This window comes from Perognathus longimembris, chromosome 11, assembly GCF_023159225.1.
Source record: "Perognathus longimembris pacificus isolate PPM17 chromosome 11, ASM2315922v1, whole genome shotgun sequence".
In the NCBI taxonomy this organism is placed as follows: domain Eukaryota; kingdom Metazoa; phylum Chordata; class Mammalia; order Rodentia; family Heteromyidae; genus Perognathus; species Perognathus longimembris.
In genome coordinates, this window is record NC_063171.1 from 5365409 (window position 1) to 5384053 (window position 18645).

Genomic DNA, 18645 nt, shown 5'->3' on the forward strand with positions numbered 1-18645 from the left:
TAAGCAAGGACTAGTACTAGTGCACTACTAGTATTAGTACTGTATAAGAAAAAGGAAGAGCAGTTAATAAGTATTAGGTTTCACTCAGATAAAAAAATAGAGAAGACTTAACATAATGGTACACTTTGATAATCCCAGATATACAAGAAGCAGGATAAAAAGTGCAAGACTCTGTCAAGACAAATAGCTAAAGCAAATAAGGGCTGAGAAGCATGGCTTCAGTGGTCAAGCAACTATCTAGCAAGCACAAAGCTCTGAGTTCAAACCTCAGTACCACCAAACCAAAAGAAGAAAAAAAGGCAGAGAGAGGAAGGAAATAGAAGAAGAGGAGCAAGAGAAATGGAAAGCCTTCACAAGGGACATGACAAGTTTGGGTTTAGTAATTTTAACTTTGCTGAACTGCTGGACCTCATTCAGTGCTTCTTCCACAGTTCTCTTTCATGCTCAAGAACTAAACAAGTCTCCTCTTTCCATTGCCTGATAGAGTTGTCCATGGTTCAATTCTTGTATCAGACTCTGTCATAGTCACAGTTTCTGGTCCTCATTTTGGTTCTAATATATTTGTTGCACCCTTGATATCTTGAACTCTCTCTTACTTCCCAAGAGTCCTCTTGGGAACCAGACTCCAGTTCTCCTTTGCTTCATGCCCATGAAAAAGAGAATTTCAGATCAATTCTACCTTATCTGGCAGCTAAATCCTTGGCTGGCATCAGGCCCAGCCTTTTGGTGGCCTTATGTCTACATGTTATCTAGGCTGGAGAGTCTGACAGAAGACTGACAAATATACATCTAGGCTCAGGGTAGGAATGATCAGCAATGGATCTCCCTGAGGGTCTTAAGGATGACTTATTTATAGGTGGAAAAAGGAGAAAGAACAGATGGAGACCTATGGAGTGGTATTCAGAAGAAGGGGGATCTGAAGAAGTGAGGACATGGAGGTTGGGAAAGCAGGTTGACTATTCATAAGTCAAAGCTTTGATTAAATGAAGCCAGATGAGAACAGAAGAACTTGGGTGGGTCTGGCTGTTAAGATGTCACCTGAACTTCTGTAAGAACTTCAATACATCATGGAGGGAGAAGATGATGAAGTAAGCTTCTCTTTTAAGTAGATTGAAGTGAAGGAAACAGACATTGTTGGTTCCCACTGATGCCTTTGTACATACAGATGAACAAAGCAAACCAGAGAAATAAGAACAATATTATTTTCTGGTTTTAGAGAAGTCCAATTAGCATTGTGTGTTCTATGTTGCACTAACACTATGAAGTTGTTATTTGCAGAGAAGGCATCCTAGTTAAAGTTTGGAAGGACAGTGAGTTATAGCTTCTTATATTATGATCCAATGGGCTGTGAGACATTCTGTAACACTTGCTACATTCAGTTTTCCTTAATGTGTCTCCAGATATACATTACTGGACAATTTTTCACACAACACTTGCATGTTGAGAATAATGTTCTCAAAGCACAACAACAACCCACAGATGCAATTATAAAAAAGATTCTCAAATAAATCCAGTGCTTATCAACTATACCTGTCATATGTGAAATCAGATATTTGCTTCTTTCTTTTTTACTTGAAAGAAATACAGGGTGTATGATTTCCCATGAGCATGATTTCCATGAGGATCCTTTTACAATTAATGCACCAGGAGAAGATCATGTTCTGTCTTCTCTTATCTAAAGGATGTTAGTTTTAGAGGGCTTAGTACTTACAGTTTGGAAATCTCTGACCACTGTAACTACACCATTTGAGTGTCCTGGAATGTGTAACTTTAGGAGTGTGATATTTGTGGGTGGGGAGTGGAAAGGAAACTGGGAATCTTACCATCCAGCCAGAAGGGCAAGAGCATTCTCCAGTGACATGGTGACACACTCCCCCATTTTGGCAAGGACATCTCTGCTCACACTGTGGACCATGTTTGCCAGGGGGACAAAGGTCCTCACAGCTAAGGGGTTAAGGAGAATGACAAAGGACACCATTATTTACTCAATCACATCATTCTTAGGTTCATCCACAACAGCACCTGGAACCCTACAATATACAAGTTTCCTTACTCACTAATGAATCACTTAATTAACATGAAGAGCACAAATCATATTGCCTAGAATTGTCTTTGAGGGGCCATCCAGTCCTGTTGTGGTTTTGGGGTGCTTTCTTTTTTTTTTTTTTTTTTTTTTTTGGCCAGTCCTGGGGCTTGGACTCAGGGCCTGAGCACTGTCCCTGGCTTCTTTTTGCTCAAGGCTAGCACTCTACCACTTGAGCCACAGCGCCACTTCTGGCCAGTTTCTGCATATGTGGTGCTGGGGAATTGAACCCAGGGCCTCATGTATACAAGGCAAGCACTCTTGCCACTAGGCCATATCCCCAGCCCTTGGGGTGCTTTCTAATAAACCATTTGTCTTCTGAGAGGACCAAAGAACAGTCACATATCCATTGACAAAAGGAACTTTCCACACGTGTGACACCTAAGTTTACTTTTCTTTGTGTGTGTGCTCTAACCTCTAAGATAGAACCATGTGCACATATTCATAATCAATTATCAGAGTTTTCATCTCCAAACAATCCTCTATTCCTTGTAAACCTTGTCTTTTTTTTTTTTTTTTTGCCATCCCTGGGGCTTGAACTCAGGGCCTGGCTGTTGTCCCTAAGTCTCTTTGTGCTCAGGGGTAGCATTCTACCTCTCGAACTACTGCACCACTTCTGGCTTTTTCTGAGTAGTTTATTGGATATCAGAGTCCTACGGACTTTCCTACCCGGGCTGGCTGCGAACTACAATCCTTAGATCTCAGCCTCGCAAGTAGCTAGTCTGATGCACGAGCCACCGGGGTCGCTGGCAAAGCTTTGTCTTTTTGCTCTCCTGGGAAATTGCTCTATATTTCCCCAAGTCCTATTCAATTAGGGCCTTGATGAAAAACCCATCAAAACAATATTAACAATTAAGCAGTTTGAGATGATCATCTATTCTTCTGAAATTAGGGCTTTCTAGGTGAATGCAGTTCGCCCTTAGCTCTACTTTATAGACATTAACACTGCAGGCAGGATGTATTTACCTAATCAGCTTCATTTTCCCCCAAGTATTAGTTCTGTGATTTACAAGTATAATTCTGAGTATAATTTCTCAGTAAGGGAATAAAATTTTTCTCTCTTTTTTTTTATTTTTTGCCAAATTCTGCCCTTTACAATGTTAATAGACGCAAACCCATGAATGCCCTTCCTACAAAATAATGAAGATTAGGTCGTTGATCTAATGATCTTCAGAGAAATATTAAACTATTTATGTGCACATACCCTACACGAAGGTGATGCATATACCTTTTTATTCACAAAGCAACATGTGTCCATAAGCTTGTTAGCTTTTTGTTGTGGATGCTGTGTAGCATCATCCTGTCCTGCTCTTTCCTGAGGCTCTGAACACACCCAGTTTTATCCACTTAATTGTTAATCCCAAGCACTAACAACCAACAGTATAAAGTGGATGTCACCGTGGGAAGTTCAGAGCAGAACATCAAATTATCAAATTAACCACAACACCCCCAAATGCTGCCCCTGCCACCGTGCGCTCGCCCTCCCCACCTCCACCTGGGCAGAAGGAAGGTGGAAGAACGCTGGCCCTTCCACCTAGATGCACTGTGGTACCCACGCCGGACCAGCAGGAGGCTGTGGCTCTGCCCTGCAGGGGTCCACACACGCCAGAAGCCATTCCAGCAAGGGCAGCAGCAAAGGCACAAGGAACCAGAGCTGCCGAAGCAGCGCGGCTGGGGCAGGCGCCAGGGCGTCACTTACAAGGCTCCTGTGTACCCCGGCGGGCAGCGGCATTCCCCCGTGACGTGGTCGCAGGTGGCCCCGTTCTGGCACTGGCAGCGCTGGCGGCAGTCGTTCCCATAGGCGCCCGGCTCACAGCGGTCCTCACAGCGCCAGCCCCGGAAGCCCGCGGCACAGTGGCATGCCCCGGTGATGGGGTTGCACAGAGCCCCGTTTTTGCACTGGCACCTGCTGCTGCAGTGGGGCCCCCAGTGATCGCCGTCGCAGGCTGAGGGGACAGAGACAGAGGCAGTGATGGGGACCCGGCAGGGTCTCCAGAGCCAGCTTCCCCCCTGGGGAGAGCGCTGGACGGCCCTTAGCGGGACTTCCACATCCTACCACCAGCCCAGGGTGCTTGGCCCCCACTGGTCTCCGCTTCATCCCATTCCTGAAGCACACCTCCCGGCCAGCCCTGTACCCTACACTGCAACTGCGAAAGAGTCATTCATGGCTAGAGGAGGACACAGGGGAGGTATCTGGGAAGGAGCAGTTCCCACCAGGACTGTCGTGCACGTGGACGGTTAGGTTCAGGGCCTGTGGACCAAGGTTTGGCAGGGAAGGGTTTTAAGAAAAGGAGGTTTATTTCTCTCCTAGAAAGGATGGGAAGGGCAGGACGGGGCTGCTGAGGCGAGGCGGTAGGGAGAGCGGCTACAGTCCAGTCCAGTCCCTAACAGGTCTGAGTGACTGAGGAAGAGGATGAGAAGCAGGGACGTGGAGGCAGACTGGGCTGCTGCAGACTGGGTTCCTCCCAGGGGAAACTGGGTGTCGGCAAAGGCAATCAAACATGTGACCAAGTCACCCCCATTACTCCCCAACGAAAACACTGGGGGAACAGACCAACGTCTTCAAATTTACTGACCTTTTTTTAAAAAATTGGGACAATCCTAAATTGAAAAAAGACTACAGGAAGAAAGATAATAGGCACACAAAACCAGCTAAGACAAGGGCAGAGAATAACGTTTCAGGTGCAAGATGAAGTTCAAGCCTAACTTTGAGGAAAAGAGGGATGGATGCAAACAAAAGTGAATTAGAAAGAAGGGGGGAAACGCAGTCCTAAAAAATTCTAAAAGGCTGACATAGATCTACTCAAAAGATATTTCCCAGCCAACAGTACATTCATTTATTAATTACATGCCATAAAATCCACTAGGGAAGATACACCCTACTTAGAGCTCTTGAGATAAATTGCACTTATGATTAAAAGCCAGTTCTATTTCATTATTTTTTTTGTAAATTTAGCAGATTTCAAATAACTACTGTAAAGAAAAAACCTTAGGTACATAACAAACAATTCATTTCAAGTGATGACATACACCTATAATCCCAGTTACTTGTGAGGCAGAAGTAGGAGGATGAGGACAAGGAAAAAAGCATGACTGTCTGAAGAACAAACTGAAACTCAAAAGTGAAGTGCCAGACTCTGAAGTCAGGCCCCACTTTACCATGTGAACCCCACTTTACCACGTGAACCTGAGATAAGCAGGCCCTGTGAGCAGACCCAGGGCAAGCCTATTAGGGCCCAGCCTGTCAAGAACTCTAACGGCTGGGAATGCTTAACTCTCACCACCCCTAGAATGCCTCGAGCCCTATCAGATTTGTACCTGTGTCCTAATCTTGCTTGCTTGAACACCTGATTGCTGTAACTTTGTTTTTGCCTTTATAAGCCCTGTGTAACCACAGCTCGGGGCTCCCTCCTAACCTCCTCTGTGTCGGTGGGTAGGACGAGGCCCGAGTTGCAGCTCGCTTGAATAAAGCCTTGCCTTTTTGCATTTCGAAACATCTGAGTCTCGGTGGCCTTCTTGGTGGTTGTCTCACGACTTGGCACAACAAAAAGGTCTCAGGTTATGGCTTAATGGTAGAATAATAGTAAGCTCAGGCCTGGGGCTCAATCCTCAATACCAAAATATATGATACATCTCCCAGTATTAAAATCTACCTCTAATTTCAAAATACCAAAAGATTTATATGAATAATTCTATGTTTAATCAGTATGGCTTTGGTCTCATTAGTATTTTAATAAACACATTTTAACAGAATTAAAACCAATGAGAGAATTATTGAATTTAAAGCAGATCCAGAAAGCAATTACCTAAGAATATACAATCTTCTTTCATAAAAATAAGATTAGGTGGTGATTTCAAAATGAGAATTAAGCTTAATTGTTATTCATGCCAATTGTTTCTTTTATTGTCTATGGATAGTGACAGAATTATACTTGAGGATTGTAACTTTTGTGATCTATAATTTTAAGAAGTTACAGGGTATATTCCCTTAGATTTCCTCAGCTATTCCAGATAGAGAACACTTTATCCTACTTTTAAGTAAAATGGCATGGTTCTTTGTAATTCATTTTCTGGTTTATCAATCCTCAGTAGTAAGGACAACCTTCATTCCATTTAAGACAAATCCATTGTCCCATCACCTAATCCCTTCATCCCTCTCCAAGCCCATCTCCAACTATAGTTGATCTAATTTATCAATATCCTGTTTCACAAATGATCTTATTCCTGACACTGAAAAGCAATGTTGACTCTGCTTTGTTATACTTTTACTTCTTTTCTATCAGTGTGTTCATATCTGCTCATCTCTGCTGATCTTTTTCAAAGTTTCCATTTCTCCTTTAATTTCTCAGAGATTCAAATACTGAATTAAATATCTGTTCCCCAGGTCAAAGGAAAATTAGTTGGCTGATACACAAAGCAATCTTACCTAATAAATTTACTTTAGTGAAGGCATTGATATACTGTCAAATGATTTTATAATAGTATTTTGGGGTGGTATTGGGGTTTGAACTCAACACCTTGTACTTACCAGGCAGGTGGCCTATAAACTGAGCCATGCCCCCAGCCAAAATATATATACTATGATGGGCTTGTTCAGAGCTTTTTTCCCCATTATGACACTGATTACAGTAGGACTCTTAGCATGGATGTTTACAGAATTTGGTGGGAGTTTTGTTGTTTGTTTATTTTATATATGTGTGCAGGTCCTGGGGCTTGACCTCAGGGCCCAGATGCTGTCCCTGAGATTCTTTTTCTCAAAGCTAACTTCTCTTCCACTTGAGCCACAGGGCCATTTCCAGCCCTTTCTGAGTGTTAGATATAAGATCTCATGGACTTTTCTAACCCAGCTGGCTTCTAACACAATCATCATATCTCAACTCCTTAAGTAGCTAGGAGGAGTATAGGCTTGAGCTGCCAGGGTTGGGCTTGAAATCTGTTTTATAAAATCCATTTTATAAAAACAGAAGAATGGGGAAGTGGTGTTGTGGTTCAAGTGGTAGAATACTAGCCTTGAGCTGAAGAGCCCAGGCCCAGAGTTCAAACTCCACAACTGACCTATTATATGAAGGTCAGATCTGGCCAGGCTGTTGAGGGGTGTCAGATTGACTCCATCTCAGATTAGTTAAAGAGAGCAGAAGCCGACTCCATCTTCACTAAGATCTCTCCCGCCCTAACCAGGGAAGTTCCTCTTCACTGTGATAAGATTGTGTAAACTGCTTGACCCCCTGAGTAGTGGAACGTCCAAGGCTAAAGCTGTGCCCTCCCATGAGTAGGCATATCCCCTGCATCATCTGAGCCCCACCAAATCTGTGCGCCAATTCTAACTAAAATGATAAGTTACTTCTAACAGTTGCTATAAGGTAGATTGTAACTCCATTGGCCACCTGCATGTTACTGGCATGCTCTGCAAGTGTTGTAACCTCCTTGGCCACCTGCGTGTGGCAGGCTTGACCATGTGGTATTTGCCTTTATAACTCAACCCCGAGTGTGGCCTGGGGCTTGTGGCCCCAGCTCCTGAGTCTGGGCTGCAGCCCTGGCTGGTCGCTTCACTTTTTGCTTCCCCAATAAACCCATCTTTTTACTTGAGACTGTCTCTGAGTGGTGGACTCTTGGAGGGATGGGGGATTCCCCCACCTCAGACCCCATTACAGACCAAAAAAAAAAAAACAAAAAACAAGAGTGCAGGAAGAAACTGGGTGCTTGTGGCTCATGCCTATAATCCTAGCTACTCAGGCGACTGAGATCTGTGGAGCATGGTTCAAAACCAGTCTGTGAGACTCGTATGTCCAATTGACCACAAAAAACTGGAAGTGGAGCTGTGGCTCAATTGGAAGAGTGCTAAGCTTCAGCAGAAAAGCTCAGTGACAGAGCCCAACCCCTAAATAGCAACCCAAAACAAACAAACAAACAAAAAAACCCAAAACCAAACAAAAAGCTAGAAGGTAGAAAGAGATAAATAAAGGCATGGAGAAAATGAAACCAGTCTCTCCTCTTTTTTTTTCTGAGCATTTTCTAAATCCTACCCAACAACTTCCTAGAAAAGCAGTAAAGCAGAGACCAGATCTATTATCTTGGGATTAGAGAAAAAAGGAAAAGGAGGGGGAAGGGGAATGGGAAGAGAAGGAGGAGGAGGACCTTAAAATCCTAAACTATCCCATTATGATAAAAATGTGTCTATAACAAAAACTGATAATTATCAGCATAAAGAAAAGGGTTTTAGGATTCTAAAGAAATGTTATCATGCTGACATGGTTCATTTCCTGGCTCGATCTCAGCACTCTGGTATGCTTTGAAGTAAAAGTGTCCCTGCTTCAAGCTGCACTTTCCTATTTCTAAGGCCATTGACACATGAACTTCACAATGTGAATACTGTGTATGCTCTAGGAAAGCATAATGTACACATACAAGTTTATAGATAAATATGTGGGAAGCCAGATAAATGGGACCCAGAGCCTGAGTGACGGATATTACAGAGACTTCCTCCCCTTTCTTTACTTGTCATAGCTAACTACTTCAACATATCCATGCCTAAAAGCATCCAAGTGAGTTACACGGTCTGCAGTACAAAAGCCAGCTTTATTCCTCTTCCAGTATTACAAGTTCTAGGATACACTATGTTGTCTAGACCAGACTCAGACATTGTTCCTTATGTTTAGTGCAGAATTTGACCAGTTTGCATCAGTTTAAGCACCATGTTTGAACAGGCTGCCTGGGAAGAGTTTAAATGAAAACCACGTGACATCTTAGTCTTAACACTTTAATCTCAAGGGGAAAGAGTTTCACTCCCTAAGAGAAAGTGGGTTGGTGGTTACTCCCACTGACAGCTAGGAAAATAACATAGTTAACATAGAAATCTTTTCATTAAAAAACAGAGTAACAAAATTGTGTTTCAGATTAAGTTGAAAGGAATCTGAATGCTGGTGAGTAAGTAATGACTGGTTTCGGCTATTAATGTACTAACAGCTGGAAATGGGCTCTTGTGCTATATGACCACATTTGTGCCCATGGCACAGGAGACAACTTAATGAGGCTCTCAGACAGGCACAGACAGCTTGATTTAACAAGCTCTCATAATAATTTGGAAATAAAAGGAATTTTAATCTACCATGAATATCACAAGTATATAACGCATGCTTCCATTCTAAGTTCCAACAAGTAAAGAATTTGATTCCTTCAGAACCAGGAGCTCATATTCAGAACCCTTGTGACTGGGACATCCAATGACCTCAGCAAAGATAGGTTGCCTTCACAGGCTCCATATTGTAATCTATCCAGTCTAATGTCAGACTTGGAGTTCAAAGATGAGCAACAGAGACCATATTTCCTGGAGGTTTTGGCTTAGTGGTAACTGACAGCACAATGGCAGATATGAAATGCTGTAGAATAAGCGTAAGTTAAAGGTATGGTCTAGGTACAAAGAGAAAACCAGGAAGGTACTCAACCAGTGCTGGCTTCATCAGGACAGACTCCCTAGCTAAAATAGTGGCTAAGATATATCCTAGAGGCACAAAATGTACTATTTTCTGGTAAGGAGAAGAGGATTTCTAAGCAGGAAGTATGGCAGGGCCTCTGGGAAGTATTACAATGATACAATGATCTAAAGGTGTGGGTTGCATCTTGGGCTTGTATACAATGACACTAAAGGCATTGTTATCTTTTCTAGCTATGTGCATGACAAAAAGAAGGAAGTAGAAAAAAGGTATAGTTATAGGATGAGCTAGTAGGATTCTACTATCACTAATTCCAGTTCTCTCCATCTATCCTCCGAGTCTTCTAAATGTAGCTGAAGAACTTCTGTCCTTCAGTCACTGTGTTTGTGTTTGTGTGTCGGGTGTGTGTGTGTGTGTGTGTGTGTGTGTGTGTGTGTGTGTGTGTGTGTGTGTCTGTGTATGCCAATACTAAGGCTTGAACTCAGGTCCTTGGCACTGTCTCTTAGCTTTTCTGCTTGAGGCTGGTGCTCTACCACTTGAACAATAGCTCCACTTCTGGTGTTTTGTTGGTTATGGCGATAAAAATCTCATGGACTTTTCTGCTTGAGTTCACTTTAAACCTCCATCCTCAGCTCTCAGCCTCCTGAGTAGCTAAGATTCTAGACATGAGCCTTCAGGGTCATTTTTGAGACCCAACATTATCTTTGTAAATAACACTGTCCACTTTCCTTGTCACTAACTTTGCATTTAGACCACAGTTTTCATGTTTCCCTGTTTCAGATCAAGCAAATGAAATTAGTACAGATATTGACACACATTGATACTGTTTTTTGATCATAGCTATCATCAACAAACACATATGACAGTCACCTATTTGACAATGGTGGCTAGACATATTCTCATTTCAGAGTTGTTAAACTGTGAAAATTTGTGTACTGCCATTCACAAATAGGATGATCATGGTGTTAGACTAATATAGTGACACAGTAGCCTTTTTAATTAAATGGAAAGCAGTGCTCTTATGCAGCTTGACAGGAGACTAAATGGCTAGTCTTTCTTTATAGAGTTTGTTCCTGCTAAGTGAATCAAGAGCCTTTTACCTGTAATTTCCCCTTTTGAGGATTTTTTTCCCCAAAGAAATGAGCTTATGAACTTTATGTTTGTAAAGACCACCGCAATTCATAATACCTAAATACTTACCTCATCGCTAATACTTAGGTGTGCCTGCCATTTTTTCCTCAAGCATTTGTGAGAATTAACTGAGTGAGCCTATGGAGAAGGCATTGTTCTTATTCTTATTTTACAGACTAAGAAACTGAGGTCCACATTATACAAATAGTAAAGAATTAAGCACAGACCTCTTGTCTCCAAAGTGGGCGTCCTTACCTATCATACTGCAACCAGGAAAGGACATTTGTCTTAGCATACTTCATGATAACAAAAACTTGGGAGCAACCTAATTTTCCAGTAGTAGTGGGTAAAAAATATATAATTTGACATCTGAATACTGTATCTAATTAAAATTATATGGCTAAAATATTTAATGAATGGAAAGAATCGCTGCAATACAACAATTATAAAAGTAGATTAAAAACAATCTATACCATATGATTCAACTTTAGCAATTAAAGGAACCAGAGGAAATTGCCATTAATTTAAGTTAAAAGTAGCCAAACAAGTAGCTAGCTTTATAGGCATCAGCAACTGGCACCTGACTTTGTTTTTAAATTTTCTTTTGGTATTTTTAACTTTTTACCTCACTTGGTTAAAATCATGTATAATAATGCCACAAATAAGGTAAGCTTGCTGTACTAAGTTTCTGATGTGTACAGCACATGACACCTACATTATCAGGAATATGGTGAAGCTGTTTTAAGCCTTACAGCCACACAATGAAGTAAGTGTAATTATTCCAGCATTCCCATGTACACATACATGGCAATTTTACCAGTGACTCAACATTCAAGTGTAAGGAGTTGGCCAGCTCACACCTATCAGTGTAGTACTGTAGAAGCTACCATCTTCCCTAATGCCTTGCTAGTCATCTCAAAACATTGGTGGTCACTCATTTATGACATGAGAATCTGTGCAGATTACAGCATTTGGTAGCTTTCAAGGGAGAAGTTCTAAAACAAAAATATCCCAGGTGTTTTCTGAGAAACTAGTTTGGCTTAACAATGTTAAGGACAACAGGTTACTCAGTATAGTTTTGATAAGAGATATTTCACCGTATCTGTGATCACACACATATTGATAAAAAGCCAGTCATTAATAAAGTATTTGAGCAATTGGAGATAGTATAAGAATTCTCTTGCTTTCAATGAAAGGTGCACAGTTAGAAACAAACAGAAGTGCTGGCCTAGGAGATGCTCTAGAGAAGAGATGAAGGACGCACAGATGCTTTGCCTCATCCTAGGACTCCAGCCAGAGTCAGGAGTGAGAAGGGATGAAATAATTTTGTACTGAAGTGATGTTTATCATCATGTTCACCTTGTTACAAAATTCTTCAACCACCAGCTGGCTCATGGAAAGGGAGGAATTATTTAAGATTAGAAAGATCTGTGCCCTGGCTAAAAATCATAGATAAGAAATCTTGACCATGACTTTGACCTTCATTATATCTGATTCTCTTTTGTTGTGCCAATACTGGGGCTTGAACTCAGGGCCTGGGCACTGTCCTTCAGTATTTTTGCTCAAGGCTGTCACTCAGCCACTTTAGCCACAGTTCCATTTTCAGCTTTTCAGTGGTTCATTGAAGATAAGACTCACAGACTTTCCTTCTTGGACTGGCTTCAAACTGTAACCCTTAGATCTCACCATTCTGAGTAGCTAGGATTGCAGATGTGAGCCACTGGGGCCAGTTTAATTTTCCTTTTATAAAACAAGTATAGTGGGACAGGCAAATGACACAGGATTTGTTATGTGTGGCAAACACAGCTCTAGTAGCAGCAGCAGTTTTATTTTGTGTTACACACATTGAGTGGTACCCCCACAACCCAGAACAAGAATGCCCCAGGCCAGTCAACTCCAGACAGACATGAAGCTGAAACAATATGCCTGGCATTGGTTTCTACTATTTGTTTGGCTTGCATGAATCATGCAAGCCACAAAGGACAGCTTGGTTCTCACAATACAGAAATAAAATTACTCAGTAACTTTATAAAGAAAGCCTGGAATAAACTCAAGCCTGTAATAAAATCCAGAACTACCTTATATCTATTCAGGATTGCCAATTATGAAACTAGGAAAATAAGAGAACCTGAGTTCAAACTCTGGTGCCACCAACACCACCCCACCCCCCAGTGATGTGATAGAGCCAAAAAATGTGATAAAGCCCCAGCTGAGGCTGAGGGGAGATCATGAGTTCAAACTCTGGTACCAGAAAAAAGAAAAAAAAAGACACCTTTCCTTGAAGGGATGAGAATTTCAAAGGGGGCCTTTTTTTTGGTCAGTCCTGGGGCTTGGACTCAGGGCCTGAGCACTGTCCCTGGCTTCTTTTTGCTCAAGGCTAGCACTCTGCCACTTGAGCCACAGCGCCACTTCTGGCCATTTTCTATATATGTGGTGCTGGGGAATCGAACCCAGGGCCTCATGTATATGAGGCAGGCACTCTTGCCGCTAGGCCATATCCCCAGCCCCAGGGGACCTTTTTTATTTGCAGTAGTAACATTGAAATTAGAGATTGCTGGTGAAAGTCACTGTAGGAGTAACTACTTCTGACTATAATTGATAGAAGTAAGCTATTGTAGGAATGACTATTTTTTGCGCCGAAGCATTTTTGTAGGAGTGATTACTTTTGAAGGAGTGATTTTGGCTTTTTTTTTTAATTTGAGAGAAGCTGAGTGAGTTTAGGAAAGGTATGGGTTCTAGGAAAGAAAATATTGCATCCTGGGGGAGGGGGAAGGAGGCACGAGGTAACAAACAGTACAAGAAATGTATCCAATGCCTAATGTATGAAACTGTAACCTCTCTGTAATTCAGTTTGATAATAAAAACTTAAAAAAAAAGAAACTAGGAAAATAGAGGGGATGAATGATGTTGGGAGAGACGAGAAAGAATAATGGAAGAGGTAACATTGATTTAGATGCATATTGATCATAAATTGACATTTTGAAATGAAACTCCTTTGCACAACTACTTGAAGACAATGAAGAATTGTCAAATACTGGACATGGGTGTTCTCAACTTGTGGGTGAGTTTATCTCTGGCAGTACAGACAGGAGAAAAACAAGATAATTGTAACCTTTCCCCACCTTAGCATAAAGAGATTATCTAAACTGACATGTTGAATTGATACCCCTTTGTACAACTCCTTAAAGGTAATTTTTTTAAAATTAAGGCAAAGATTGTCATAGGTAAAATCTGGATAAACACACTGATTCAGTAGGTCTCGTGCAATCCTACTGATTTGATGTTGTCTGTTAATCTATGTTAGTGGTTGACCAACTAAGACCACAGAATCAACCTTAAAAACCTCCCATTCTCCTGGATTGGGAGGATTCATATAGTCAAAATGGCAACATTGCCAAGGGCTATCTACAAATTCAATGCAATACCCATTAATATCCCAACACTATTTTTTAATGAAATAGAGGAAGCAATCCAGAAATTCATATGGAACAATAAAAGACCACAAATAGCAAAAACAATCCTAAGCAGAAAGAACAGTGCTGGAGGAATTATAATACCAAACTTCAAGCTGTATTATAAAGCTATAGTACTAAAAACAGCTTGGTATTGGCACTGGAACAGGCCTGAAGACCAATGGAATAGAATTGAAGACCCAGAAATGAACCCACAGAATTATGCCTATTTAATCTTTGATAAAGGAGATAAAAAAATAGGATGGAAGAAAGATAGCCTCATTAACAAATGGTGCTGGCAAAACTGGTTCAACACCTGCAACAAACTAAAACTAGATTTTTATATATCACCTTTATATATCACCATATTCCAAATGGATCAAAGACCTCGAAATTAAAACAGATAACCTGAAAACACTAAAAGAACGAGTAGGAGAAACACTTAGGCTACTTGGCACAGGACGGAACTTCCTTAACAAAGACCCAGAAATGCTACAAATCACAGAAAGGATGGACAAATGGGACTGCATCAAACTGCAGAGCTTCTGCAGGGCAAAGGACATAGCTCACAAGATAAACAGAAAGCCCACAGATTGGGAAAAGATCTTTACGGGCCATACAATGGACAAAGACCTCACGTCTAAAATATATCGAGAACTAAAAAAATTAAATTCCTCCAAAACAAAACCACAAAGAACCTACAGCCCCCTCAACAAGTGGGCTAAAGACTTAAAAAGAGATTTCTCTGATGAGGAAATGCGAATGGCCAAGAGACATATGAAAAAGTGCTCTACATCACTGGCCATAAAAGAAATGCAAATCAAAACAACATTGAGATTCCACCTCACCCTAGTAAGAATGTCCTATATCATGAAAACTAACAATAATAAATGTTGGAGGGGATGTGGCCAAAAGGGAACCCTCCTTTATTGTTGGTGGGAATGTAAACTGGTTCAGCCACTCTGGAAAGTGGTATGGAGATTCCTCAGAAGGCTAAACATAGAGCTCCCCTATGACCAAGCAACCCCACTTTTGGGCATCTACCCAAAAGACCAGAAACAAGAATACACCAAAGCCACCAGCACAACAATGTGCATCGCAGTACAATTTGTCATTGATAAAATATGGAACCAACCCAGATGCCCCTCAGTAGATGAATGGATCAGGAAAATGTGGTACATAAACACAATGGAATTTTATGCCTCTATCAGAAATAATGACATTGCCCCATTCGTAAGGAAATGGAAGGACTTGGAAAAAATTATACTAAGTGAAGTGAGCCAGACCCAATGAAACATGGACTCTATGGTCTCCCTCACAGGGAATAATTAGCACAGGTTTAGGCTAGTCACAGCAGAGGATCAGAAGAGCCTAATAGCTATGCCCTTATGAATGCATAAGATAATGCTAAGTGAAATGAACTCCATGTTATGGAAATGACTGTTATATCACTGTTGTAATTACTTTCAACATCCCATGTGAAACCATAGCTTCTATTGTTGACGATCCTCTTGTATCCCCTTCCTGTGGTTGTACTCAGGCTATCACTGTATCTCATCTGAGTATCCTTGATACTATATATGCTTGTATTAGAACTAGGGAAGGAAAGGGAATATCAAAATGGAGAGACAAAGGCTAAAAAGACAAATGACTACAAAAGCAATACTTGCAAAATTTCCATTTGGTGTAAATCAACTGAACAACTCATGGGGGAAGAGGGAAAGGGGAAGCGGGGAATGAGGGAGGAGGTAACAAACAGTATAAGAAATGTACCCAAGGCCTAACGAATGAAACTGTAACCTCTCTGTACATCACTTTGACAATAAATAAGAAAAAAAAAAACATCCTGGGAACTCTAAGGCCTTCCTGTGAGGCAATGACATCTGAACTATAAAGCAACAGGAGTACAAGTTCTGTGTACATGTATTAGATATGGACAACTCTAAATAAACTAAATCAAGACTTAAAAATGCTCTAATTCCTCTGGGTTCTAAGACTAATTGTGAAATTATATAGGTATCCACAACCTTGGAGACACACTTCTGCAAGATACTTACTGGGAAGGGAAAATAACAGGCTGGCTCTTAAAACTCAGGCTTGACAAGTAGAAAAGTATGTAACTAACCTAATTAGAGTTGCTATGTGAAGCATCAAAGACCATAATGGCTCTTAACATATAAATGTCAAGTATCTACTAGGACATATCAAAGTCACACTCTGCCTTGAAAAACTCATGAAGTTTGACTGAGGATGTTCTCCATTGAATTTAACCATAAGAGAACCCATGACTACAAAAGAAATTAACAGGGAAGGAAATAAACAATGTGTAAAAATATCACTTTTTAGTAACCATTTCCACAGAAATGAGTGTTTTTTAGTTGAGACTAAAATAATTTTCTGCTGTCTCAAAGGATAGAAAAACATGGTTCTTTCAGAAACACCCTTTCTTCTTATTCCCCCTTCTCCTTGTCCTTCCAGCCTTTCATCTCCCTGTGATTTCATTCTTCAGGCTTCAGCTATGAAGGCTATGGTATGTCCTTCCCTTTGTTAATGAAGAAGAAAAGATCTTCATTCAAAACATAAAGGACTCTCAAAATAAAACAACTTTGTAAAGCTTCCCTATCCATGAAGAAAAACAATAAAGATGTGTTTTCCAGATCCCCTGGAAGCACTAAAAACTCATGTCCTTCACATGTCAAAAACTCACCAAGAGCTGAAAGAGTGCCAACCATATTAGACAACCTCCCAGCACTGCTTAGTTCATCATAATCAGTGACTGAGAAAGGGCCAAGCGTCTTTAAAATGTTTCTCCAGTGGCTTATCTCCAATTAGCAATCTGAGAAAAAGGACCTAAAATATTTGTTCTTTAATGTACCTTAATATCAACATTGCGGTCTCTCTGTGAGAGCATATGATGACCCTGTTCACAATTCAGGAAAATCTCAAGAATTAAAATTGTATTGTATAAACCAGGTGCTGGTGGCTCACATCTGTAATCCTAGCTGTTCTAGAGGCTGAGATTTGAGGATTGCATTTGAAGTCAGCCCCAGGCAAGAAAGTCTTCAAGATTCTTATCTCAAATAAACTAGTCAGAAAAAGCTAGAAGTGGCTCAAGTGGTAGAGTGCTAACCTTGAGCTAAAGAAGCTCAGGGACAGTGTCCAGTCCCTGAGTTCAAGCGCCAGGACCAGTCAAAAAGAAAAGAAAAGAAAGAAGGGAGGGAGGGAGGGAGGGAGGGAGGGAGGGAGGGAGGGAGGGAGGGAGGAAGGAAGGAAGGAAGGAAGGAAGGAAGGAAGGAAGGAAGGAAGGAAGGAAGGAAGGAAGGAAGGAAGGAAGGAAAAGAATGGAAACAAGCACGATGCCTCAAGTTCAAACCCTGGTGTTGATTAAAATATATATATATTTTTTTCACAGTCAGGCACAATAAGTTATCATGTACATTACGTATACATATATAAAGTACTTTATATGCATATATGAAAATAGAACAAAGAAATATGTCAAGCTGTTTTAAGTCAAGGGGATGGAGGATAAGGGAGAACAATTAAAGATGTGAGGTTGATGGGGTACATTGTATGCATGTATGAAATAGTATAATCAAATTTCCATGTCCAATTAGTGCATGCTAATTAAAAATTTTTTAATAAAAAGGTGTCAGCTATAACTATGAAAGACAAAGGTTATAAAATAGTGTAGAGCAGGGTGCTGGTGGCTCATGCCTGTAATCTTATCTACTCAGTAGGCTAAGATCTAAGGACTGCATTTCAAAGCCAGCCTGGGCAGGAAAGTCCTTAAGACTCTTATCTCCAAAGAACAACAACAAAAGCTGAAAATAGAGCTATAGCTCAAATAGCAGAGTACTAGTCTTGAGCAAAAGAAGCTTAGGGACAGCACCCAGTCTCTGAGTTCAAGCCCAGAACTGGCACAATAAAGTAAAATGAAATAAAATAATGTAGGACACTTCATTTGAGCCAATTGACAACCTAACCTCTGATGACAAGATTGATGTACTGCTCTACTAGAAGAGGTAGCAATCTAGATTGTAGAATGAGGAAATCTATGTATAGCTCATCACTATCATCTCTGAACAGAGCAGCCAGAAAATATCTCAGGTATTTCATGAAAGTTATTATGAAGATTTATGGTCAAATACATTTCTGCTCCTTATATGAACATTTTTTAAAAGCTAGGCTCAGTTATAGCCTGCTATGCTATTTATTAGATAAGAGAGTCTAAAAAGGTTAATGAAAGTCTACTCATTGCCATGTGATTTGAATTAGTTTGTAGGCTGAATTTCTTTGTCTAGTCTCTTACTGTTCATACTCCATTTGAGTACAAATGAACAGCTCAAATCGATATCATACAAACAGCCACCTTGAGAAATAATATGAAAACATTTAGATGACAAAATTAATAAGCATTTTGTATTCACAAACATGCTGACTTCTAAAACAACTTTCTCAGCCATGAGACATGCTCTCCCATCTCTGTGAGTCATATTCTTGAGGGTAACATTTCATTACATTACTGTATTCGCCTCAGGTCAGATGC

At 40.7% G+C, this 18645-nt stretch overlaps 1 protein-coding gene across 4 annotated transcripts in view; it reads right to left on the reverse strand.

Moving 5' to 3' along the window:
* The window catches only part of Megf10 (multiple EGF like domains 10), a 115070-nt gene that overhangs the window by 57744 nt on the left and 38681 nt on the right, over positions 1–18645 (reverse strand). For all 4 annotated transcript variants that reach the window (XM_048356893.1, XM_048356892.1, XM_048356890.1 and 1 more), the window contains exons 5-6: positions 3783–4029; positions 1824–1944 (exon numbers count right to left, since the gene is read on the reverse strand). In XM_048356893.1, the coding sequence (XP_048212850.1) occupies positions 1824–1944; positions 3783–4029 (368 nt within the window). The remainder of the gene's footprint in view (positions 1–1823; positions 1945–3782; positions 4030–18645) is intronic.